This window comes from Hydra viridissima, unplaced genomic scaffold (assembly GCF_058129835.1).
Source record: "Hydra viridissima isolate aposymbiotic clone 2 unplaced genomic scaffold, HvirCarnegie_v1 scaffold_1, whole genome shotgun sequence".
In the NCBI taxonomy this organism is placed as follows: domain Eukaryota; kingdom Metazoa; phylum Cnidaria; class Hydrozoa; order Anthoathecata; family Hydridae; genus Hydra; species Hydra viridissima.
The window spans coordinates 5090677-5118386 of record NW_028324300.1 but is presented as its reverse complement, the minus strand read 5'-3'; the positions used below and the strand labels follow the sequence as shown (position 1 = coordinate 5118386).

General features: G+C 28.9%; 1 protein-coding gene, 1 long non-coding RNA gene and 1 pseudogene across 12 annotated transcripts; 1 reads left to right on the top strand and 2 right to left on the bottom strand.

Moving 5' to 3' along the window:
- Positions 1-608: 608 nt before the first annotated feature.
- On the bottom strand, positions 609-22952 carry LOC145188198 (uncharacterized). 9 transcript variants are annotated; one of them, XM_090086766.1, is made up of 24 exons: positions 22838-22952; positions 22156-22290; positions 21954-22037; positions 19552-19668; positions 17593-17737; positions 17261-17425; positions 11800-11851; positions 8881-8972; positions 8745-8792; positions 8404-8471; positions 8174-8307; positions 7468-7971; positions 7107-7314; positions 6370-6807; positions 6070-6217; positions 5807-5892; positions 5642-5698; positions 2651-2732; positions 2503-2559; positions 2198-2334; positions 2036-2120; positions 1773-1822; positions 1339-1479; positions 609-987 (listed from the first exon to the last, which is right to left on the bottom strand). In XM_090086766.1, the coding sequence occupies exons 2-24, from the start codon at positions 22231-22233 to the stop codon at positions 892-894; spliced, it is 3072 nt and encodes a 1023-aa protein (XP_089942892.1). In that variant the 5' UTR covers positions 22234-22290; positions 22838-22952; the 3' UTR covers positions 609-891. The 9 variants fall into 9 exon arrangements, with proteins under 9 accessions (XP_089942892.1, XP_089942866.1, XP_089942877.1 ...); XM_090086740.1 differs by having other exon boundaries at positions 609-968; XM_090086751.1 differs by having other exon boundaries at positions 22156-22235; positions 22838-22924.
- LOC145188199 (uncharacterized) lies at positions 3639-4891 on the top strand. Of its 2 annotated transcripts, none has more exons than XR_013847013.2 (2): positions 3639-3813; positions 4050-4891. It is a non-coding gene; the product is annotated as an uncharacterized LOC145188199 (long non-coding RNA). The 2 variants fall into 2 exon arrangements; XR_016452353.1 differs by having other exon boundaries at positions 3684-3813; positions 3934-4891.
- Positions 22953-23655: 703 nt separating the features above from the next.
- LOC149893006 (zinc finger MYM-type protein 1-like) lies at positions 23656-26406 on the bottom strand (annotated as a pseudogene). The gene is made up of 2 exons (XR_016452336.1): positions 24063-26406; positions 23656-23876 (listed from the first exon to the last, which is right to left on the bottom strand). The product of XR_016452336.1 is annotated as a zinc finger MYM-type protein 1-like (transcript).
- Positions 26407-27710: the final 1304 nt, after the last annotated feature.

Below are 27710 nucleotides of genomic sequence, written 5' to 3'. Positions count from 1 at the left end.
TTTCATTTCTCACAGGATAATCCCCGTCCACAGTGCGCTTTTTCTATGAAAATTTTTTGCGTCATAAACAAAAAAGAACGCGATCAGTAGCTTTTAGTTTTTAGAGCTTTCAGCAACAATCATGATCTATCAAGTCTGGAGAGAGTAAGAAATAAATTTCAAAGGATTATGTGAAAAAACTGTAATCAGATAATCGTAACTCGGCAAGTCATCACGGATTCGTTCACTACAAAATATCAAAGAAATTCTTTAATTACATTTCTCGAATCATGACTTAATAACCATGTTAGTGGCTTCACAAGATAAACCTGCAACTGTATTTATCAAACTATTAAAATGAAAAAAATTGAAGAAAGATAAACTTTTCTATTAACAACCAGGTTAAGTTTAAGTGCAAGTTTTTCTCATACTTTTTTTGAAAATTCTTGTTTCTATTACTTAAGTTGTACGAAATATGAATTACAAATGGCATACAAATCGCATCTCAAAATCATTCTCGCTGACGTAATATAAAATCCTAAACATAATTTCCTTATAACTTAAAAATATCAGCAAAAACAACCAGTTGAACGAAATATTTATATCCTTTCACGTATAAAAACAACCGGTTGAACGAAATGTATATTATATTCTTTCACGCAACAAAAATGATAATTTTAAAACCAGCGAATAAAATATACACTGCTGAAAGATGCAAGAACACAATGCGATCATAAAAAACCAGCGATTAACGATCGTAAGAGGATGCGTATCGAGATACGATTCGCTTAATTAATTGACCATCATCAGGTCGCTATTTTGCTTCGGTTATATCCGACCAGTCTTTACCTATTACCGGGCCAAAATGATTGGTAGCTTCCTTTGAGGTCTTTTTTTTGGCTGGCGTTTGTACTAAACGACACCTGGTGAACAGACCCACGATGTGTAGCTGTGTCCAGCTGTTGCTGGAGGTTTCCCAAATGGCTTGCCTGGGAAATAACATTGAGGCTATTAGAGGGAAAAATAATATTTAGAGAATAAAAATGTGATTATTTAGAGACAAAAAATGTGATTAAAAAGCGAGTTATTTTCTAATCGAGATGTTGAAATTAAAACAAATTTTATATTTATTCTCTCTGTTTTCAGTTCACGGTAACATTACTGTACTAAACCAATCAGAGAACGGCAACAATTAGCACATACACGTTAACATGTTAAAGATTGATAACATGTTTACGCGTGTGTATTGTGAGTTTTATGAAGATATTCTTTTGAGTAGAAAAAGGAAACAGTCTGTTACCGATCCTTTTCAATACAAATATTTTTATTTACCGAACGTTTCACAAAAACACCCAGTACCTGGCCACTATGTTGCGGCATCATGTAATGGTTCACATTGCTCAAGTGTTGAGGGTTCTGGTTATGAATATGCAGGCCGTGTTGTGAACTTAAGTTTGCTACTTGGTTGCTATGGAAACCTTTTGTCGGCTCTTGATTATACTGAAGATTGAAGAAATCAAAAATTTAACTTTTCAATAACCACACACACCACACACATGAAAGAATATGTAAAACTTAACTTTTGAGTAAATTCAACAAATGATATAATCGAACGCTACTTTGTTGACTTTTGACAGTAAAGGAAGATTAAGGGCGTTGCACTAATGTGCTGTTGTTCTCAATATTTCAATGCTTTACCCCCTTGTTGTAACTTGCGCTTGTGTTGCATTTAGGATGGGTAAAAACAAATCGTTTAGCAGAATGTACCAGAACAAAACAAAGCTCTAACATACCTGGCTTTTAAAAACCGTCTGTGAAGGAGAATGGCTGGAGCTGCTTGTTGCTATAATACAATTGTTACAATTGTTGCTATTATCAAGAAGCACAAAATGATAAGTTTACTGAAAAACGCAAATAAAAAAACTCTATTAAATCTAAAAACAACATACAAAAAAGTGACACAAACAATGATTCAATTTTACACACATTTGCATTTTGAAAGTGACAATTTTAGGGTGAAGATTTCTTTAAATAACCGTTACCGAAAATTTAGTACCTGTAAATTTGCTTGACGCATATCCGCTTTGCTGTGACTGATACTGGGATGGAAACTGCGCAGTTACAGGTTTTGTTTGCGCTACCTTAAAGAAAACGAGTTAAAAATTTAGGAACAAAAAAACTAGAGAAATTTAAGGTAATTTATCAAATAAATAATTACTTGGTAAACTGATGGATGATAACCTTGAGCCATCATACCAGGTTGATAGGCGTAAGCATAACCAAACGGAAGCTGACCAGCTAAATAAGCTGCTTGTTGGTGGGCTGTTATATTACCAGTAGCCATATGTGGATTTGCTTAAGAAAAAATCCAATTTAAGATATAATCCATTGCAAAATAGTTTGTTAAATAATTACTTAAGTCCAACTAAAAATAGTTCATTAATGCAATAAGAACTTCTTCTCAACTGATTTTAAAGTTACAACTTCAACTTTGATTTTATCAAAAGTCCAAATAGTGAATACCTTGTGCTACGTTACCAGCGTCATCGGTGCTTGTAAGAGAAAACTTTGAGTCGTTACCTATTAAAAAAAAAAAAATTGTAACGAAACGTTATTAGAGTTTTATAACGTTACTGGTATTTATCTTAGGTATAACAAAAATCGCTCATGCCTTGGTATGCTTGTAACCCATCCCTTGTTGAGGTACCAAGAGCAGCCTGGAAGATTGGAACATCATAGGGTTGAAATTGAGACTAAAGAGATGATAAAAACAAAAGTTTATATATATTGCTTCTAGTGAACACTTTCAGTGTTGTTGCTGTAACTTGTAAAACCTTGTCTTTTTTTATTTTTGTCATTATTATTATGTACAAACTATTTTAATTAGTTACTTTTGGTGGTTTTATCAATATGTTAAACAATAGGGTATTGTATAGTATAATTCTCTAACAATCATAAGGTAACAACAAATAAGGTTATATTAATAACAATAAGGTAACAAAAGTTTTACAGTAGAAATAAGGTAATACTATTAGCAAACATCTTACATTGATCTTTATGATTATTATAGCTTAGAAAAATATCTTTCAATTTGATTTTTTTATAAAAATAATTCTTTCAATTTGGTTTTTTTTCTTTTTTAGAAGCAAAAGGTTGCAATTCTTTTTGAAGACTTTTTTTTCCATGTATAAAATGGGCTATAAAAAGACCTCTTCACTACTTTTTAAATAAATAAACGTAAATTATACAATTTCAACTGTAAACTACATGACTTGCAAATCACAATCTTTGATGAATTACATCATCATTTTAAATCAAAAACAGCACACATTCCAAAAAAGAAACATAGAATAACTCTTGTTTTTATGCAGGGTGAGTGTAAATCAGTATAAATAATATATTGAATATTTATATCACTTTACAAATAATTGAGTTGAATACTGTATACAGTATATATAAATTAAAAAATCAGGGGGTTATTAAGAGCAAATTCAGATCATATGAATCATAATTTTTTTTTGGATAAAAATGAAAACAATAAATAGAAAAAATAGTTTGCATAGTATGCAATGGATGCAAAAGATCTAATGCAAAATATGTTATATATATAATATGTTATATGTGCAAAATATGTTGTGATGCAAAATATATAATGTGTGGAGGTTTTATATGCTTCATTTAAGATAACAAAATTAGTTCAACATGAAATTGTTATAACCCCCTGACCTGAGACAAATTATTGATCTAACTTTCAATGTTGTCACAATATAAGAAGAACACATGGACACTGATACATATCAAAAAGAAAAGCAGCAGAAATAGAACATTCTAAATGTAAGTGCCAGTTTTAATTTTATGAAAGAAAATAAAAAAGTTTTTTTGTATACTTTTTTTTATAACTAATTTTTTTAACTTTCACAAGTCACCCAATAAAATTAAAATTTTTTTGTCTAGGTTATTTTCAAACATGCTTCCAGGGCACATTAAGTAGACTACTAAGCTAATACTTTATCTGTAATATAGACTAGCTGCTAAAACCTCTGTAATGAGCACAGTTTTTGATATTTTAGGAGCACAACAGCAAATAGAAAATGTATTGGAGTAATAAAATATATTTTATAAAGACACATTACTTGATGAGAAGCTAATACTACTCTTTGTATGTTTTAAGATCAGATTATAGTTGATTGCAATCTTTGGATGAATACAAGTGACATTTAAAAAAACAACTGAAAAGAATTTGAATTTCTGTCACAATTTTTGCAGGTGTCATCTTAACTATATTAAACATCAGCAATATTAAACATCTTCTAGCGCAAATGATCATCCCAAAAGAGATACTCACTTTTGTTGATTCATTTAAAATGAACCCTGAAGATATTGACTTCAACCAAATATTAAACCGTCTAAATCCCAACAACAATAGGTTGGGAACAGATGAAACAATAGCTTGTCGTATAGTTGGATTATTGCTGGGAAAAATAGGAGACAGATTCGAAGAAAAGTATGATAGTAATAACAAAAATGCAAAAAACAATAACAGTGCATACACTAGCAGACCTAATGCAACCAATGCAAAACACATAGGACCAGACTGTTGAAAACAAATGAATTGGTGAAATTTACAGAGTAAATAGATTTAGACATTAGTTCTTCTAATGACATTACAATGAACAATTCATTGTTATTCAATGACTTAAAATGACTTCTAAATCTATCAAGTTTATATTTATGTATTTTAGTATGTAAATATTTGTATGTCATATAACCTTGTTACTATTTCATAATCTTTTGAAAAATAATCTTTAACATGTTAAAAAATTGAATAAAGTTTTATAAAGAAAAAATTACACTATTTTCACAAAAGATTGAAATTTGTAAAATTTATTTTGTTGAGACACTATAAAAACTATTTTTCTTTTTTCTTTTCTTTCTACACTAAAAAGGGACTGGAGCTCACTGAGAACAGCTCAGTCATGATCATATGAAAATCACATGACAAGATAGCTGTAGTCAGTAGAAGCACCTAAATAAAGTTATTATATATTAATAACAAAGTTTGAACAGTCCATGAATTATTTAGTATTTTCTACCTTCTTTAATTCAAATTCAAAACATGTTATTGCTTTTTTGATAGATGTCAATGAAAATTTTTGTCCTGCCTAAGCAACAACTCTTATAAATAAAGATGTTTATTTGTTAAAAATACCATGAGTATTGATTGAAAAAAAGTTAACTTGGCAGTTTCATATTGTACTTCTCTATAAACTTTAATGTTACAATAACAAATAATATTGCAAACAAATTAGATTTTTTTACTGATTATCATTAAAATAAATGAAAAATATCAACAACAAACATTAACTTCATCAAAGTTTATGTTTTTATTTTTTTTAAAAAAAAAAAAAGAAAAAAAAAAAGAATAAATTTAGAAACAAAGAAACAGCATATAGGAATACTAAATTAAACAGCATATAGGAATACTAAATTAAAAAGAGGAAAATTGAATTAATTTTTTAAATTTTCAAAAATGTCCCCAAAAAGAAATTCCATGAAATGTCATATAAAGAAATATTGGAGAAAAAAATATTTTCTTTTTATCTAAAAACAATAATGCTTTACATAAATTCAAAAAAAATCAAATTAAAATTATTTTTTTTACTGGCATTCTTTGCATTTGCAAAAGCTCCTCAAAGTTGTAACTATGTATTGGCTGATGCTAAAGAAAAGAATATAAAGAAAACTTGTTATCTTTATGATAAATAGATTATTATTGATAACTCTGAAGTTTTCTAAAAAGCCATAGGAAATTATAGTAAATATATACCTGATAAGTAGGTAGCATTCCTGGTTGAACTCCAGAATATATATTTAAATGAGGGTGTATAGAGTGTGAACCAACAACAGTCTCATCTAAAAAAAATAATCATCATTTCCCTAACAGAATAAAAAAGAATGTAAGTAAAGTTAAAAGCAGTGTAGAGCAACTTAAAAAAAATTAAACTTCCTTTGATGCATTTTGAGATGTTACAGTAAATCATTGTTAAATTTAACAAAAAAATTCAAACTTTCAATAAAAGAATAGAAAACCTTGAAGCTTTGAAGATGCTTGAATACTTGTAACTGAAGCAAGATCAAGCATTTCGCTGGATAATGCTGAGGTTGAATATGAAGATTGAGGGAGAACACCAGGAGGTACAGGTATACTAGATGTAGACTTTAGTGAATTGTTAATATTCTAAATAAAAACTTATTTTAATTTTTCTTAGACTACGATATTTACAAAAGGTTTTTTTTAGCAGGAAAAGTTATATATAAGGACTTAGTAACATGATCTTAACAGTAGCATAAATATAGCATATAAGAGTAATAATTTAAAAAATCACTAACAGAATTAGGATGAACTTTCTTTATTGAAACATCACCCATTGCCATTATTTGATCTGATAAAGCCTTATCTGAAAACTCAGCCGTAAGATTTGCCCGAGATAGCTCCTCCATTAAGACTAACTGACTTTGCTTTGTTAAAGATTTGACATTTCCAAATGCTCTTTGTTCTGTTATTGTTTGCTCTCTATCACGATGGTCTTGTCCAGTGTGTACAAAATTTCCAACTAAATACTGCTGCTCAGCCAAAATATTTTGCTCCTGAAGTGATTTGGATGGTACCAGACTAGGCTCTCGCTGATATACATCATTGGTTTTAAAATTTGACCCAAGTGATGATTGTTCAGCTACATTAGGAGCTAATGGTCCATTACGAGAAAAAACAGTTAAAGGTGTTGTATCACTGTCAGAAGACAAAGAAAATGGAATCGACTCTGGAACCTAAAAACCAGTGTAACAAAAAACTAACAAGAAATTTCCAAAAAATACTCAAAAAAAAAACAACTATGATTTACAGCTATAGTTAGCCAAAGACTCTAGTCCAACAAGAAGCACACCATGAGGGATTTTATGTAATTTAACGATAATATCTTAAACTTATGTAATAGTTATCTTAAATTTCAAATAACACTTTGTGAATGACTTAAATATTATCAGACAGATTTAAAACTTCAATCTCATTCAGAAATCTGATTAGAACTTCAGATATTTAAACCAAACTTTTTAGAATAAAAACTAACCATGTGAGATAAGCTTCGGGCTGGAGAGTTAGAATAATTCTGTTGAGTTATTGGTTTAAAACCAGGTGGAGTTTTTGGAACATCAGCTTTTGGGTTAACAAGTGTTTCTAGTTGGGAAGAAGAAACTCGTTGCTGCGATAATGAAGTAGAAATAGTTTCTGCTTTAGAATGTCTGGTGTCTATCAAAATATTTTCTGTAGATGAAGCACTAAAATAATATTTATATAGCCATTTATTTGTATAAATACTTTTGTTTCAAGATTTTTATTTAAATCTTTAAATAATATTGCCATGTGCTGAAATAAAATTGTAATAAAACAACTGCACATCAAGAAAACTTTTAAAAAGGAAGAAATTAAACCTTAAAGTCAAAGGAAGCGATGATTTTTCAGATATCTTTGATTTTCCAGGGCTTATTGGTCCGCTACCAAATTCCAATCCTATAAGCTGCTCTTCAATATCAGCTACCATGTGTGCTGTTCGGGGCATAACAACTGGTTGAGATGGAATTAGGCTGTACTTAACATGTGCCTTTTTAGGTTTTTGGGAACGTGTTTGAAGGGATTGAGGTTGTTTAGGAGTCTGCAATTGTTCTTGCTCAAGCTTGTGACTTTCTGTCACCCCTGAGACAACAGGCATAGAAGAAAGCATTCGATGGCTAGACTCTGGTAGAGAAGACATTGCTTGAGAAAAAACCCTATCATTTAAAGATGTTACTACTAAACCTCCTTCATGGTGACTGGAAGGAAATTGGTTACTAGCAGCAGCAGTAATGTAACGAGATATATCATTTGTATGCTGATATGATGTAACTTCTCCACAAGTTGATGATGGTGGAATGGAACAAATAATTGCTGCATCAATACTAAAACAAAGTATTTGTCATAACTGATTACAAATGATTTTTTAAATCAGATTATTTTATGAAAACTTAGAAATTTCCAAACATAAGAAGAAATGTTAAAACTGTTGAAAAATTTTCATATAAATAAATTCGTATAAAAATGAAAAATATAACAATTGCTTATAACTTCATCATAAAGGTAAGTACTAATGAAAACAAATACTTCTCCGGAACATATTTCTCATCATTAATTGATGCTAGAGCTGAAGCATTCCAGTGAGTAGAATCCTGGCCATTTACTTGTGACCAACTATGGTCGTTTGGAACCAAAGATTCAGTTGGCTGAGATGACTCTGCCTAAAATGTAATTATAAAATGTAATTATAAAATGTAATTATAGTGAATAATTCACAAACACCATGTTTAGAGGTTAAAATCATATAATTAAAATACCTTTGACCAATCATCATTTGTGTAATCCGTTGAAACTGGGATAAAATCATTAACTGAACCAGACCAATCTTTAACAAGAATAATTACGACTCAAATAATATTAATGTATAACCCAAAAATATAAATTTTATAATCTAAAAAATATTTGAAAGTTTTATTAACTTATTTTGGAAAATAATAAAATATATTTCATCAATCAATTCTTTTATTCCTAAAAAGCTCCTATACTAGTGCAAGTTCTTGTGAACTTAATTGTTTAAAAAAAAAAAAAAAAAGAAGAATTTTTATATTATTTTTGTTCACAAGAAACTTGGAAAGTAAATTCTTATAAAAAAAAAAACCTTTGCCATCATCATCCATTCCTTTTGCCTCAACATCCCATGACTCCTCTGAAATAATAAAGTTGGTTAAAAAAAACCATATAAACATAAAAGGTTTTATTGAACATCAACTTTTTTTCTTAAAACTTAAAAATACCTTCACTCAGAACTCCATTTTCTGATTTCCGCAACTTTTGTGTGCGAGACATACCTCCTTTTACAACCCCATGTTTATTTTGTCTTGATGCACTAAATGAAGGACATTATTGATTTGATATAACTAAACTTACCATAATTTAAAATAAAAATGTTACTAGTAAAATTCAGTTGTCAAGAGAGTTCAACCATAGGGCAGTATAGTATTAAAAACTTAGTTCTTTATTAATTCATTATTTTACAACCAATCAGATATTCTTTATATATTCAATATTTAAAGTTCTATTAGTCATCGTTATTTTCTTAATTTTATAAATGTAGTGAAGTTGAAAATGTTATTCAAATTAAAAATCATAATGCTGTTATTGAAAAATATAGAAAATTTTAGTAAATCTCAAAAACTATATTTCAAAACTTAATATTTACAAGGATTTTGGTTGGGTTTTAACTTTTTAAGTAACCTGAGAATTTTATACATTTAGCAAAAATATTGGTCTACACATAGGCTTTTTAAGTGGAGAATATAGTTATAAAATATAACAAGAACATTTTTCAAATTTACAACTTTATGCACTATCAAAAAACAGCTGTTAGATCAAACTGGATGCTTAACATCAGTGCAGCAAAAGATTATAGACTGTTTAATATTACTATAAACCTCAAAATATTTTCATAATCTCTTTGGAGAGTGTTTGTATAAAATTGAAGTTATTAGAAAAATGTTTCTTTTAAATCATCTTTTATGGTGCATTCTAACTTCAAAGTGATGGATCAGTCAGAAACCAGTAAATATCTTTATGGAATATAATTTTAATACTGTTAAATGCATCATAATGGTGCATCATAATGATGCATCATAATGGTGCATCATAATGGTGCATCATAATGGTGCATCATAATGGTGCATCATAATGGTGCACCACCTGCTCCCAATTGCATCATCTTGTTAATGTAGTTGAGAAATTCTGAACAAGATAATTTTTATATAATAAACAAGCTGAAATTTTCCTTCACATGGAATTGAAGGAATGTTCGTTTTTTTTTTTCCAAAAAATTTCCCACTTAAATGAAAACATCAATTTTGTAAAAGTAATTAGAAATTTTTGTATTTAAATCTGGATTTAAAACTTTACAAAGTAAAAACTTTTAAAGTGAACAGTTTTTAAAACATCCAAGTGGTGATGATATCTAAGACAGTGGCATAGCTAGAAAGCAGCAAATATCTGAGATGAGTGTTTGTAACAAAATTTAATATTTAAGTAGTTTTTACATCTCTAACATTTACTCTCATCTAACTTTGCCACTGCCCAGACATACAAACCTACTTTTCTCAAGTTTGAGAGACATGTTTTTATTTGTTTTGCCTTAACATGCATCAATTCTGTGAATCTGAGAACAATTGCTCACTTAGGTTTTGCACAAAATACACCTATTATTATAAGAATCATCCATTGTATTATCAAATACTATGCAGGAAAAAATCAATACTTTCAGTGTTTAACCTAGTTCTAACCATACTTTTTCTCCTATTGCATCAAAAAAGTTCTTTTGATATAAAAGAAATTTGAAATTTTCATTTTGTGTTAAATTATTTATTGGTGTCATCTTTGACATAATTGTCTAACTACCAATAATAACAAGTTAGCCAGTTCTTTAATTTTCTCTACTGATTGGTTTAAACCTTTTTCTTTGATATGTTTATTCATGAATATTTTGTGCTGTTCATTTAAGACAATACCAATCACAAGACTGACAATAATTAGTAGTACCTTCAATCCATACATTTTAAAACTCTTACAAAGTTAACATAAAGAATGCAAACTGAGTACTTTAAATTAATAGTATACTCTCCAACTTTCTTATACACTAGCCATTTAATGAAAGCTTATTTTTAGTTGCTACGTGTATAGCAACTGTCTTTGTTAATGAATTATAGCTACATTCTTTGCACATACTATCTTACTTTCTTTGTTGTAGTTTACATGCTTTTTATCAAAGAAAGAATTTAAAAGTTTCAAGAAACATAAGTTAAAAATAAAATTTACAGCTTAATTTTAAAATTTTTTAGACAATAGAAAATAAAAATTGTATGAAAAAATATATAAGAACAATTTTACAAAGTCTACTTATGTTCTTGTTTTTTTTAAATTTGATTTGCTTTTAATCATAAGAACTGAAATAGTGAATTATTGAACTAAAAAAAACTCAAGAAATTGGACTGAGAAAAGCTCAAACAAGACCTGACAAGATATTAATCAAATGGAAATCAATTAACAGTGATCAAAAATTAATAAGATTCACAGTTTTAGATTAGGTTCTTTTAGAATTTTAATTTTGAAAAAGAAAGTTTAGACAGCTTCCATTTATTTACTTATTAATTTGTAACTTATTACTTACAAATTTAACTATCATTAAATAATCTGTTTTTATAAACTATATTTTCACAATTTACATTTAAAGAATCTTGCTGTAACTGCAAATATTACTTTAAAATCCTCAACAATATACTAGCTAAGCCATTCTATAGCTAAGAAACTAGAGGTAGATAACTTTGTAATAACTAGCTGCATTTTACACAACCCTTGGGCATTTGTAACCAGTTTTTTAAACAAACAATAAGAAAGCTTGCTCTAACTATTAAAGTTAACCATCAAATAAATTATCATTGCAAATATAGAAACCAGCGTTATAAAAATTTTTGTCATGCTTTTTTTACAGACTCATAACAAATTCAGTGGTTTCTATGACTTATTTTAGTTTTCTCATAAAACAGATCATTTTTTAAAACCTGCTTCAGAACAAAATTTATAGAACTAGCTATTAGGTAGGGGTAAAAACTTGAAAAAAGTCAAAAATGTAACCATATTTTCCTCAGTGTTTTTCAATTATAAGTTTTAAAAGATTAAAACATTTACAATACCTTTGAAAAGTCCCTCCACCTCTACCAAAAGCACCTCTTCCTCCTCGTCCACCTAAACATTTTCAAAACAAATTCTTTTAAATTTGGTAACAATTTGCATTTGCATCAGTAAAGTTTCTAGCAATTGTAAAACTACAAAAAATGTCGTTTGTAAAAACTGTAATTTATGATTCACCTTACTGCAGAAAAGATTTTATTTACATGTCATGAATTACGGTTTTTACAAATGGCACACTACTTGATTTTTAAAGTTTCTGTTTGTGTAAATATCAAACACCCTGAAAAACTCATAATATAGACAAAATTCTTCTACTTAAATCTTTTTGTAAAACTTCACTTATTCAGAAAATCCTTAACTTGAAATCAGGGCTTTTTATTAAAAAATTTTGTTAAAATATTTTTATTTCATCAGAATTTTATTAAAAGTTACCCTTATTTTTTAGCAGTCCATTCTATATAATACTTTTTCATACCAATAAAATGTCTTAAGAGATAAAATGTTAAAGTAATTTAATATTTGCGTAAAAAAAAAAAACCACCACTTTAAGGAATAAAATTGAATGAAACAGGTTTTTTTGAATGACTACTTAAAATGAATATCAAATTTCTATACTTTGATGATATGTAAGAAGAAATCATTTTTTAACATCCAGGAAATTGAATATTCTTTTCTGTTAGGTCCAATATTTGCTTTTATAAAACCTGAAAATTATCCCAGGTTGTTAATCACCTTTAAGCAACTGTAGAGAAAGAAAACATAGCAAGCAAATACAAAACTTTGAATACTTTTTAGTTCTGCCATACAAAAAGATAAAGACGCAAAATTTTAAAAAAAATCATCTTTAATTTGAAAAGCACACAACAGGTGACAAAGTTGTTAAACACCAAATCAAGGAAACTCGCATCTTGTCTAAATAAGTTCATACAAATTGGAGTTTAGACCTTCTTTCAGAATCCCTTTTCAATTGCATGAAATTATTAGAGGAATTCTTAATGTGCCAAAATGTTCTGACAGCAAAGAAAATTCAGAAAAGAAGTCTGTTGTTCTTTGGAAAGATCTTGATGAATTTATCTGCCATGTTCTGAAGTCTCATTCTCTAATCAAGAAAAAGAAAAACTAAAATGATTATTTCCAAAATTTGACTTGGGAAGTTTGACTGTATAGAGGGAAGAAACTTTTTCATCATTAGCATTGAGGATATCACAGAAAAATATCAACATCAGTTGGAAAAGGTCAAGGCAGTCATTGTTTGTGATTTGGGAGCTAATAACATTCTTTGTGAAATCCAACTACATGCTTTAAAACATCCTTGCTGTTATTGTGAGATCAACACTGATAATTAGGACGTTCCGTAATTTAATGGAGAAATTCTTTCTGCCCCCCTGGCAATTTTCCCATTTCTATTGTTTATATAAACATATTGTTAAATTTTTTTAAGCCTGAATTAACGTTTAAGGTTGCCAACATGCGCTAGAAATAATAGAATTTATGTATTTTTATGGTTTTTTACCATATAAAAGCCTATATTTAATGTAATTTTTTATACCATACATTTTAAGTTGGTAAACACTAAACAAACATATATACCAACAAAATTAATGGTAAGTTGAATATATATATTATGTTGTTAGTGAATTGTATAGTAATTAACAGGATTGTATGTTGCAAAATCGTGTTATAACATGAATTGACATCTTAACTCAATCCCCTCATGCTACACTCCATTGACAAGTTGACTGTTGTTAAGTGTGGGTGTTTTATTAGATTGTTCAGGTTTTTAATGTATCCTTTTAAATTATAGTTGGCAGCCTTTTGTTAGCAAATACTTTTACGTTGTTGAATCCAAAAATGGGTTTAATGTTACATTTGTTTCCTTTGAATGTGTTTAGTTTTATCTTAATACAGTTTAAACAACTACCTAATATGAATACAATTTATATGTATAATATAAATATTATAATGTAAATGAACAAAACATATATATACCTTAACTATATTGTTAGTATATGATTGGTGATTGCTTTAGACATGGCTGAATCAACAATATAGAGAAGACAACAGTCACAAAATATTGGGTTGATAGGAAATTTTATTGATGCTCTGAGCCAAACAATTATTCCTACTAATGGGGATATTTTGAAAATATTTTTTCACCTTAAGAACTGTGAATTTAAAACTGAGAAATCAATAAAATCAAATTCAATTGTTGCTGATGGAAGCAGTTCTAGAAGTCTGGCATATGTGAAGCAGTTCTAGAAGTCTGGCATATGTGAAGCAGTTCTAGAAGTCTGGAATATGTGAAGCAGTTCCAGAGGTCTGGCATATGTGAAGCAGTTCTAGAAGTCTGGCATATGTGAAGCAGTTCTAGAAGTCTGGCATATGTGAAGCAGTTCTAGAAGTCTGGCATATGTGAAGCAGTTCTAGAAGTCTGGCATATGTGAAGCAGTTCTAGAAGTCTGGCATAAGACCGGTATTGAAACCCAAAGGAAAGATAAAATCAAAGAAAAAATAACTAAATTGCACGATGAATACAGGAACGTTCAAAAAAGATAAGGCCAAAAATCAAATGAAACTAAACAAAATAATTTTGTAGCAATGCTTGAAAACTATTTTTTTATTGCCCACATTAACGCTGAAGAAACCATTTGGAAAGACAGACTATGGAACGATAAACAAAAAGTGAAGACATCCTAGGCATTCCAAAAATTATGAATGGGAGAGGATTAGTCCAGGCAGAGACAAGCTTTGATCTCATTTAAGACTGGGAGTTGAACAAATCTATCATTGGTATGGTATTTGATACCACAGCTTCCAACTCAGGATGGAAAAATGGAGCTTCTGTCATTCTAGAAAAAAAAGTTGAATTCTAAGCTGTTTTATTTACCATGTCTCCACCATATCTTTGACCTACAGTTTTGGAAGAACATGCAAATGTTTAAAAAAATTGACCCAGGAGTAGCAGAAGCAGCTTTGATAGCTCAAAGAAGACAATTATCAGTGATAATCTTGGCTGGCAAAGATTATTAGTGATAATCTTCATCAGCCAAGGGATATAAATGGTCCAGCATACCACAAATTGCTCAAAAACATTGACAAATCAAAACTTCTTGCTCATTTTAAGCAAGGGTTCCACTATGAATTTGGTGTGAATGGGAACAACAGATTTAATCAACAGATGTGTCATTCTGACTATAATAAAAACTTTCCAACTCAGTTGTTGAATAGAACAGGAAGCATCTTTAAAAGACATGCAAAAAAGTGATCTGTATTGTTTTTCATTGTCTTTGTTGTTGTTGTTTTGTTTTTTTTAATTTAAGATTCCTTTTTAATCTATGATTATTTTACTTTGTGATAAACTTTCAAATTAGTTGTTTCATCAAAAAAAACAAAAACAAAAACTTCTTTAGTCAAATTAAATAAATTATAGCATATTGATTATATTTCAATATTTTAATATTGTTTATTGTTTCACTAAATTTCTAGTTAAATATAAAAAATATTTATCAAAATTTGTTAGTTTTTCTTAACACAAGCTTAGTTTAGAGTTGAATTGATCTTTTTTTTTTTAATGCATGTGAATATTTTGGTTATTTTGGCTGCCAGCAGAAGAATAATTTTTAAAATTGAGTCTCAAAATAGCAACATTTTTGATAAAATACAAAATAAAAATTGATTTTGAGGAAAAAGCCCTTAGAACCTGATTTTATCTTTAGGATTTTCTAAACAGGTGACAGATGAGGCTTTTGGTTTTATACACCAAAAGATTGAGTTGGGAGAATTTTGCATTCATGAGTTTTTCAGGGTCTGTATCAACAGTTTACTGAAAATAAAGAAATTACATTTTCTTAAGAACTGAAATGATCATCACTAGAATTCATATTTTTATTCATAAGATAAAAGGACGTTACTTGTAATAGTAATACCTACTGGTGTTTTTAGTAGACTGGTGTTTTATGTAAATTAAAAAATAACAATTATTTAAAATAGAAGAGAAAAAAAAATTATGAGGATAAAAATCATAAGAAATATGAGTAGGATTATAAAACTATAGCTTAAAAAATTATAAAACTATCTGATAAGAAGTACTAACAAACTATGTTACTTGCTTTTGTGTCAAACTTTTTAATGAAGACAAATGCAAGTTGTAGAAAAGACTCTTAGTACAACACAAAGATCTTTGAATCAAATGCAAATTGTACAGATCTTTAAGTATTTTTTTTCATTAATACTTTTATCCTCAAAGTGCTTACTCAGTTCCCCTTTTTCAACTTTCTGTACTTAAAGTATTTTTTCACTTTTTTTAGTTACTTGTTCACAGTAATATATGGTAAAAGCTCCCATTATTTCAATGCCACTCCACTCCTCTTCATTTTCATTTGCATAAAAGCTTCCCTTTCATCAGTTTGATTGTTTGAATTTGGAAGAAAGTGACAAAACTATGTTAAATTCAAAGAATTCCTAAAAAATTGCAAGTATCTGCACTTTTCTTAAACCACTAGTCCCCTAGGAAAACTTTGGTGTATTACATCTATTTTTCAAAATATTCTGATAAAATTTATTTTTCAAAACTTATTATCTATGTACAATCAATTGCAGTTAATCCAACAGTATTATCCGAACTTATTCCAAAAATATTTAAATAACATTTTTTAATTGCAGAACATTAGATTTTTATTTGATACAAACCCTAAATTTGGTGTATAATTGTTATATAAATTTATATTTGTGAATTTCTTGCACTCAAGAATTCAGCCAATGTTAAAAGTTCCTTTTTCTTTGAGCCAAATAACTTCCTCTTTTTAGTTGTCATAAGATTTCTTCACATAATTTATAGTTGACTTTAGACAGCTTCAATAATTATGGGTATAGTGATTGAAAAGAATTTTAATATTTTGGGAAATGCCAAATTATGGTAAATTTATCATCTGCTTATAGTTATGCCATTATAGATTCAGCTGATATTTTGTTTTCATTTTGATGTATATTTCTCAAATTAATTTACATGGTGATTAACATAGTACTTCAAGCCAAATGTGGAATCCTTGGTACATACAATTTTTTTATGGCAATTAGTACAGTATCTTGCCTTTATGCAAATTTTTTACAGTGGACATTTAACATCTCAATGAAAAATTTTTATGTATACATAAAAATTTAACAACTTTAACATAAATTTAAAAGGTGATTTTTGTTAGTAGAAGATTTTTTCAAGACATTAAATTTAATATCTTAAAAAGAATCTATTTAATACAAACCCTTCAAAAATGACAATAGTTTTGCTATTTTGCCAATCTTTGCTACACCGTAAAAATGTTTATGTCATTTTTGTAAAAAAAAACAAACACTAGTAACAATGAAATTACTTTTAAAAACTTAACGCAATGGCACACTATAACTTTTAACTTATAGAATTAAAATTACTAAACCTAACATAATAAAACAATGGAAACACTTCAATACCCCTAAAACCTCCTCGGCTTCCTCGGCCTCTTCCTCTGCCACGACCTCGTTCATTTGTTAGTTGGTAACTTCCTGTTTTAAAATCATCTTTTTTAGTATCAAATCTTTCATTCTCAATATTATAGTGTTTTTCTTGTTTTTCGACTGATGGTCGAATAGTCCAGGCTAAATTTCAAATAGAATCTAATTACAAGGTAGTAAACATTTAACAACAATATTTGCAAAAACTGGTATAAAACAAAAACTAACCATTAAAAATCCTCAAAAAATAAATCTGGTATTTTTAAATTAGACATAAGAAACTTCACAAAATTCAATTTTCAAAATCTCACATTTTCCTTCTTTTGTATTTTTGTCTTTGGAATAATTTTTCAAAGGCTTTTGCTCTTGCTCTTCAAGTTCAAGTGATTTATCAGATAACAAAGGCACACCAAGGTTTTTTTTACCTTTTTTTGTTGCAGTTGTCTGCCAATCATCCTGAAAAAAAATGAATGTTTCAAAAGATTGAAACAATTTAAGACATGTGGAATGTTGCACTTATTTTTCTGGAATCTTGTAGCTTTGTAGTTTAAATATATAGACTAGTTCAAATGGATTTAATTCACATGACTTATATAGACTTTTGTACTTTATTTGATATTAACCAAAAACCCAAATGCTAATTCAAAACACTGGTCAATAAAGCTTTTTCATGCCATGGCTATGTAAAAATCATCTTGAAACTTGTGGTTCATTTAAAATTACCTCATACAAAAGGAATATTACAAGCAATCTATGCAAAAAATATCTGTTACATTTTTAATGTTAACTTGACGATCAGAAAGGGCTTAGGCAATTTACGTTATTAGTATTTTATGGTTAAACAATCTATATGACTGGTTGAGTAGAAGGAAAGCATACTCGTGGATTACTGCAAAAAAAAAAAAAAAAAAAAAAAAAAAAAACGTTCATCTATCCTAAATTGCAATCAGCTCTTAGTAGTACATGTACTAGTAGTATTAGTGGCACATGAAAAACTATTTCCAGCCCCTGTTTCTTCAAAAGATGGAATAAAGTCTACAACAGATGAGATGGAGATAGAAGAGAACACATCTGGCAGAAAACAAAACCTTTTAGTTGACCTAGACTACAGTCTTAATGTGCAGATAACATTTAGCCGAAAAGAACCCAATGATCTAATGAAAGAGTTGACTTTTGTGATATATTAAACGAGTGACAAATGATAAAGCAGCAGATTTTGTTTCTCAGTTGAAGGTAAATACCTGTTACAGAAAGAAAACCTAGTATGTAAATATCATAGACAAATAATACTGAAGATCTTTTTTTAGGAACTTCACAGGTTTATTCAGCATCAGAGTTCACCTAAATCTTTAGGTGAACTGTGTGTTATTATATCAGATGGCTTTGAGTTTACTTTGTGTAACAGAACAACCTGTGCTACTCTGATGCTGTATAAACCTGTAAAACTCCTATAAAAGGATCTTTAATATTATTGCTATAAGAAAAAGGGTCATCAGTTTAAAAGAGCATGACTAGATCAAGATTTTGTCTATGATATTTATATACTAGGTTATCTTTCTGTAGCAGGTATTACCTTATTTACCTTCAACCTGAAACAAGATGTGCTGCTTTATGTATATCTCTAGATTGATATGCTATTGCTATTTCAAACCACCATATAATAATCAGTAGAGATTTGCATACATTAATTTCTTTGTTTTTGGAGCAACTATACTGATAACAATCATTAAATTGTGAGCTCAATCAGAGGAATTTTCTATTTGAAAACAATCAGAGGAATTTTCTATTTGAAAGTAAAGAAATTTTTTTTACTTTTTTCAATTAAAGTTATAAAATAACGAGTTTGGCAGTTTTAATTAAATTTGATTAAAGAAACTTTTAGATAAGATGATATTTAATAGAAACAGAGATAGTTTAAAAACATTTAGCAATAAACAGGTGAAAGACTTCATTAAGACAATGTTGGAAAAGTGCAAAGAGTTTTTGAGAAAATATGCTGGCAGATTACATTCACACAAGACATGGACAGAGCACAGATCAAACTGTAAAATGGTCATCTATAGTTTCTGAAAATATAGGATTTTTCTGCCTCTTGATCTTCACTACAAGTAACAAAGGAGTGAATATTAAAAGTATTTAAGCGACTTCTTTCTAAGAATAGAGATCAGTTTAAATAACAAAAACCCAAGGGTTATAACCAGGCTTCTATGGTATTTTCAAAGACTGCTACCAGTAAATGATTCTTATTTACACAAAAATAAAAATATTACCTGTACACTTTCATACCGGCCTTCTAGAATATATCCAATTGCAATTGAAGTATCATAATTTGCATCATGTAATGCAAGCGAAACTATATCAGGAGGTTTTTGAGTTATTTCAGCAACCTAGATTACAAAATCATTGTGATGCCTCAACAAGTATTTTAAAATTGATCCAAAGTAATTTTATTGTGTTCTATTTAGTAATGGAAAAGTATCAGCCCATTACAGAATAAGTATTAAAAAATTTTAATTAGTTTTAGTTTTACACCTTTTTATAACAGCCATTGTATATACAAGGGTCATGATTTTTTAATAGTAACAAAAACATATAATGATGTGTGAAGCTATTAATATTGTAATAAATTCTATCATTTTAAAACAATCAATTTTCTATTTGCAAGTAAAGAAATATTTACTTTTTACAGTTTTATTAAAGTTTAGATATAAAGATTTTTAGATAATTTTTTAGGTAATTAATTAATTTTTTAGGTAATTTTTAACAGAAATAGAGATAGTTTAAAAATATTTCATTAATTGAAACTAATGTTTCAAAAATTTTTCATGAAAATAACAGGGATATGACAGTTTAAACAACAGACACTAAATAACTGTTAAGAAAATATAATTATAAAAACAATAAATTAATTTAAAATAGTCTTTTACTGTAACTTTATTTCCTAGATTTTAGACTTTCACTAAGACTAAAAACAGAATGAATCCACCTTATATAATAACAATTGTAGGTGAAAAAGACTTAGCGCATTAATAACTTTATTCAAATAATAATAATAATAATAATAATAATAATAATAATAATAATAATAATAATAATAATAATAATAATAATAATAATAATAATAATAATAATAATAATAAAGTATTGCTAAATTTTTTATTTTAGATAAGTTTGCTTATAACAAGAACATACTTTACTCTTTAAATGAGTTGTATATGTTCAATAAATTGAAAAGTGTTGCTTTGTCTGAAGAAACAAGAACACCAGTTTGTGGATAAAGTAAACTTTTACTGACATTTAAAAAGTAAGAATTCAGGGAATAAGTTTTTTTAACCATTATTTGCTATGTAAATTTGAGATTTCCTGTTAGAAACTGATGAAACTTTTATGGCATATAATTGTTAGGATTACATATTAAATTTGACTGCTTTCTTTATTTTTATTATGGTACTTTAAAACTTTGAATATACTCAACAAAAAAGCATGGATCAAAATGATACAACCATTAAATTAATAATATTTTGTGATATATTAAACGAGTGTAAAAGTTAAACTTGAAATTATTAACTTTTACACTCTTTATTTCAATTTAAAAATCAAAGCATGGAAAGAGAAGATCAAAAGAAATCTTGCAGAAGAACAATTTTGGGTTACAAATAAAAGAAAAGACAATGTCATCACAAGGCTTTCTAAAAACAATAAGATAAAACCAGCTACTCATGTAATTACTGAACTCCACAAAAAATACAGAATTAAATGTAGTCCAGGAGTTTTAAAAACATATATGAGTGTTTCAGGACTATTTATAAAGATTCTAGTCAAGAAAACATTGATTCTCTATAAGAATTACATTAATTTCAAATTAATTTTACCTTATACCATCAAGTTTAAAGTATCAACATTACACTGTAAAGCATAATAGAGAAACAATAATAGTTCGGGATTGCTTTAGTTGCAACATGATTGTTTTAAATCAGCCCATTGATAGTGTTCTTAATTATGTACAAAAAAATCATTGACAAGGTAATGTTTCCACATACTGTGCATAAACAGTCGGATGGTTCTATCAGCAAAATGACTCAAAAATCAATTACAAATTGGTTCAAAGATTGTTCCAATCAAAGAATATCCAGGTCTTGGAGTAACAATTACAAATTCTAGATTTTAATCTAACTGAATATTTTGGGATTTTTTAGATCAACAACTTAAACATTTTTTTTTTACAAGAAATTTTGGAACAAGATACAATTGAGACTTTAATTAAGCTTCAGAGAATCCATGCCAAGACATCTGTTTTTAATATAAAAGGCTAATCAGCTGAGTACTGACAAAATTTAATTCATTACTTGATGGTATAAAAGAGAGGAAAAAAATATATATTGTTTTTTGTTTTTTTTTTGCATGCTTAATTTTGAGTGTAACATTTTAAAAGATTTACCTCATTTGTTTACTTTTGGTAGACTAAGTACTAAGTGGAAGGTTACCATTAAAAAATAGCATTAATTTTAAAAATAATAAAAGAAATTAAATTTAAAAAGTAGTATTTGCAGCAACCTATGACAAAAGGTTTTTCAATTTCTAACAGTAAATTTCAGTGTAACAAAGAAATAAAAAAGTGAATCTCCTTGTTTTGGATACTACTATATACACACTTAAAAATAAAAATTAGAACCTCTTTCATTTGTTTCTGCACCAGAGAATCATCTTTTGTGTTAATTTGTGAAAGTTTAGCATAACGAATTTGCTCTTCAGTAGCCTTTAAGAAAAACAGAATTTCAACTACATTTTGAATAAGATCTTTAATATATTTTGTAAAAACATATCAGAAAAAGAAAAAGGAAAGAAAGGAAAATAAACTATAAAGTATAGTTTACCATCTGTGATTTTTTATCACTTAAGGTATCATCCAATTGGATTCCAACTAAAGCTTGGTTTTGTTTAATGTCCTTCATATCTTTTATACATAAGGTATATACAATAACTATGTACACAATTAACAATATTTGGAACTAAAATAAATAGTTTAATTTAAGAAATACAATAAAAATAATTTCTCGATGCTTACAATGTGTGCAAATACTATTTATGTAAACAATTATCAAATTTATGATTTATTTATTAAAGAATTTAGTTATAATTGCTTTTAAGTTTTTTTTAGACCAAAACATTTGTAATGAAGCATTTACAAAGAAAAATACTCCAGTAAGTTATGTTATGCTATGTGTACAGCTTGTATCTATTAAGTAATAAAGACTTTTATAAGCTTTAGCATTTTCATAGACCTGAAGTATAGAAGATGGTATGATACATGTAAAACTACCTAGAGAAACTGCATGCATAACTGCTATATAGTTATACTGGGTATATCCTAACTATGATTAGTTATAGCAAGCTACCAATATACATTTATATTTTCTTGATGTATGCATCTTTAATTGAGGTAAAGTGAGTTTTTGAAAAATAATGCTGTAAATTTACTTTAAAAAAGTAAGAAAAAACAAACCTGATGCGTCTAAAATATTTATGAAAAGATAAGAAGAAATCCGATACACTTACCCAAGAAAAAGAACAACATAATACATAAAAATATTACGACAATTGTGCTTGTCTCAACATCAATGTGAATTTTAATCACGTGATTTTATTCCTGCGCCTTCACTCTGGATCATTATTACAGGTAATAACTCGGGACAACCAAACTTCAAAAAAATTCTCTGTCTTCGAACACCCAACGAACTTTTAAGTTTGAAAATTTTGTCTTAAAAACAGAAAAATATAGGTAATAAAAAGCTATCGATTAAAAACAAATGAAGTAGCCGTTATGTATTAAAAAAACAAAAAGTTTCAATTGATATGAGAATTTTTAGTATTTATAACCAGGGGCGGATTAGGCTTTTGAAAAGGCCCGGGAAATGCTATCATGAAAAAGTCCCACCAAGTGACCTTTTTTTTAAAATTGTATTCGCTTGTAACCCCTCACTTTTAAATATTTTTGTAACACTATTGAACAATAAGGGCTTGTATACACTTGTTTAAAATCAATAAAGATGTTATTTAAGTACATGTGTTATATTTGTATTATAAATTCATATTTAAATCACAAAAACTAAAAATCATAAAAACAGTAACTTTTTTAATTCACCACTCGATTTAGCAAGTTCATCAATAATTTCATTGTTGGTTATGTTACTCAATATGTCCTTTTCAATGCACATCATCAACAGTGAGTCCAAGTGATCTTCTGTCAACTGACTTCGCAATCTTGTTTTGACACATTTCAACTTGCTGAAACTCCTCTCACAAGCCACTTGGGTAATTGAAATTGTGAGTATGAATTTGTAAGCCCTGTGCAGCATGCAGTAGCTCTTGCCGTAAAGATTATATTTTCGAAGCACATGGTAGCAACAGTAAATGCACGAGCGACACTTCTTTAGAGGGCCGCATTTATGGTTGGTGGCGTCATCTTCAATTTCAACCTCATCCTCATCAATCGTGATTTGATCAGAACAATCGTAACTCTCTTCCAATGTTTTTTTTAAAACTGGCCACTTTTTTGCAAAGTCCAACAGCTCAAGCAACAGCTGCGCTTCTTCGCCTAAAATATAAAAAGATAAAGATAACTTATAAATATTCAAAATAAAGAACAAAAGAGATAACCTTATCTAATGCTAATTAAAAATTTAATGAAGTTTACCAATTTGGAAAACAAAAATACTTAAGCAATTACTAATAAAATTTAACAAGAAACCAATCAATTATATTTATAAGTAAATTTACACACCAGTTGCCGAAATATGACATGAGATTTTCTGAAGGGCTTTTTTTGGAATATTACACTCCAATAACTCAGAAAATCCGTTGGGGTCAAAACAACTCGTATCAGAGTACAGTTCACCGTGTGATGCAAACCGAGTCGACAGACTTCTTAACACTGTGTCTAGAATACCATTGTGGACCTCTACTTCAAACTTTTTTAAAGGATCTGTAAGTGGATCATCATTTGCTAATTCTCCTGCCATTACTTTTCTTGTTCTTTTGCGTACCATTGGCAAATCTGTCTGTATAACACAATCACATTCTTTCTCGTCAAGAATGGTTGCGGACACATTAATGAAATGGTCTGCAGCCACCTTAACTTGATCAAAATTGCGTGATTGAGTCTGAATTTCTGAAATAGTTACTTTAACCATCTCAAACGCCTTTATGAAATTCAATCCAGACGTCTGTAGGTATTTGGACAGTGGTGTGGTTGACTCCATTATTCTTAGATATACAAATCCCGTCAGTACAGTCTTATACTTCAATAAGGGCGTTAATAGACACTGCGCATCATAGCGTGCTTCAACACTTAATTTAGTGGAAGAGACTGCTATTTCCAGTACTTGAACGACGTCTGTGTATAATGCTCCTTCACCGTCGCAAAACGTACCAAAAAACTTTTGAAGGGCATCGTGTTTGGACCCCCATCTAGTAGCACCGATAACACTTAGTCGTTTGTGAATGTTTTGGCCATTTTTTTCTTTCATGTGATCAGTCCAAAGGTCCATTCTCAAGTAGGACTCACAAAAAAACATAGCAGCCTTTTGAAGTATACCAAAAAGTGTCATTGAAGCTTCATTACTGCTGGTGGCGTCACATACGACCAGATTTAAAACATGCGCATAACACCATGTGTGAATGTGTCCAGGAGACGCTTTTTCTAAGAATGTAGTAAATCCATTGTATGCCCCGGCCATATTAGACGCGCCATCAGTACTATCTGACACACATTTAGTAATATCAATGCCATTTTGTTCCAAAACATTTGACATCAATTTGCACAGATCACTGCCTTTTCCAGAATGTGAATCGACCACACCAATAAGTCGCTCCTCAACTTTGTCGGTAACGTATCGCAGGACTATCGCACATTTATCCGCTTGTGTTACATCTTGAGTTGTGTCAAGTTGCACTGAGAATATTCCCGCTTGTTGTACTTCTTCAGCAATGGCACTTTTCATTAATTTAGCGATTCCTAATATAATTTGGTTTACAGTGGATTTGGAAATGAAAGTATTTCTGTTAGCTCTATTCCTTTTATCCTGTTTATCATTCAGCATGCCTTTGTCGATAATTTCCTTCAAATGCGCTTTTAGAATTTCATCGTACTTCGCAACAAGAATCACGATTTCAAGAAATGTTCCATGATCCACTCTGTCGTTAGCCAAAACATTGACGGCTTCGCAACCAGCCTTACCTCGATATGGCATACCACGTTTACCAATCACTTTGACAATTGACACTACTCTGTCCACGATCAATCTACGATGTAAAACTTGCTGTTTTCGTAGACAATATTGCTGACCTTGTACCATATCTAGAATGGTTCGATTAGCAGAGAAATGTAGATAAGCCTCGACACATTCTTGGTGTCTCTTTGACGATTCGTGTTCCACAATACGTTGATGAATATGAGTCCAACTGTTAAAACCTGTTACAAACAAACTTGGTTTCTGCTTCTCATTTCCATGTGCCAAACAAACACTGCAAAACAGGCACTCTTCTTTTTCTGAAAATGAAAGAAACATACGCTGCATACCATCTTCAGGACGGTAATATACCATTTTTGAATTAAAGTGACGTGTTTCAGGCTGATGTGGGTGATATTTATAGAAAGTTGTCAGTTCATTCAGGTGAGGCTTATTAAACCAATCATTCACTCGGGTAGTAGTTTTTTCGTTATCACCAGTAGGTTCAACCATGCTTGAAGAAGCTGTGATGTTTAGAATGAGGATTGGTTGGGTCATTTCATTAGTGTCAGTATGAACGCCATCTTCATCATCAAGGTTTGTTTGGGTCTCTTTAGCAACGTGAGATTGAACCTCATCAACAGGCTCAGCATCAGCATGGTGTTGCAGGGTATTTGAATTCAGTTTAGAAAACATGGATAGTAGATTTTTAGTTTTTTTAGCATCTTCTCGCAGAAGCTTTATGTTTTTCTCACGTAACTTTTCATGTCCACTTTTTCGCTTAGACATCACACCTGTAAAAAAATAAAAAAATAAACATTTGTATTAGCCTTTTAACTACTATGATAGTTTTTATTGATTATTTTTAAATAAGTGTTATGAATGGAAGACCTGCGACTGTATTGTTATTTGTGTGAAGTTTGTTAATCTGATTATTTTTAAAGAATATAACTTAAAATTTTAGAATACACTAATTTTAATATTTTTTAAAATAAACCTACATTTTATTAAACCTACATTATTATTACCTACATTATTATTAAACCAACATATTTATTAAAATAAACCTACATCTTCATTAATAATAAATCATTCATATTTTTTTTTTTTATAAACTGTGTAGGGGTTTCTTGTTAATATTATACATACTATATAAAATATAAATAGATTACTTTTAATTTTTAAATAGTAAAATACCATATTAATAAAAAACCAATATTTATGTAAATACCTAATTACTTTTTTTGTTAGATATTTTATATTATATTTGTAATATTGTTTTGATTTAGAAAATGTTTATTGAAATAATAAATTATAAAAGAAGCGTTACATTAAATTAAAAATTCTATATAAAATATGTATAATAAATTATTTAACGCGTTTTTATTTAACTCGTTTTATTTAAATAATAATCTATAGTGAAAACAAAGTTGAATAAAGCAAAATCTGAAGTAAATTTCAACTCACAATTTTTTATTACTATTCTAGAAATTTATTAAAAAAATTAAAGAAAATACGTTTTAAAATATTATAAAATTTTAAAATGTTGTATTGCTGACGGCCCACCGGGAAATGTCCCGGTGTCCCGGTGGCCTAATCCGCCCCTGTTTATAACGCCCCTATATACCTAGTTTATAGATGACAAAATGTGAAAAACCCTATTTCTGACACCTAAGCAGCAGTTGACACTTCAATTTTAAAAATAAGAAAACTACAAAAATTATTGGTTTACTTATCATTCAAAAAAATTATTTTATCATCGAGGATAATTTTAAATTTAGTAACCTGAGACGAACGTAAGTTATATACGTAAGTTAAATTTCAAACGACTTTCGTTTTTGAACGTTGACAAGATCAAATATATGGTAAATTGTGTCAGATATCTGAAAGACTAAGAACAATTTTATAATTTTTTTTGATCTGGTAACTGATACGAGGATGTAATCCAGTAACTGATACAAGCATATAATTCTTGTATTGACCTGAGGAATATACCAAACTTATACCAAACAAGTATGCACTATTCTGAGGCTGATCAAAAGGTATTGGCTGCAGTAAAAGAAGGCATATATACATTAAAAACTAAGCATTTATGGTACGTTTATTTTATTACATGGTTGTCAAATAAACATAAAAAGGAGAAAGGAAACTTAGTTAAATGTATGTTATGTGTTGCTTATTGTGGATTTACTTCAACAATC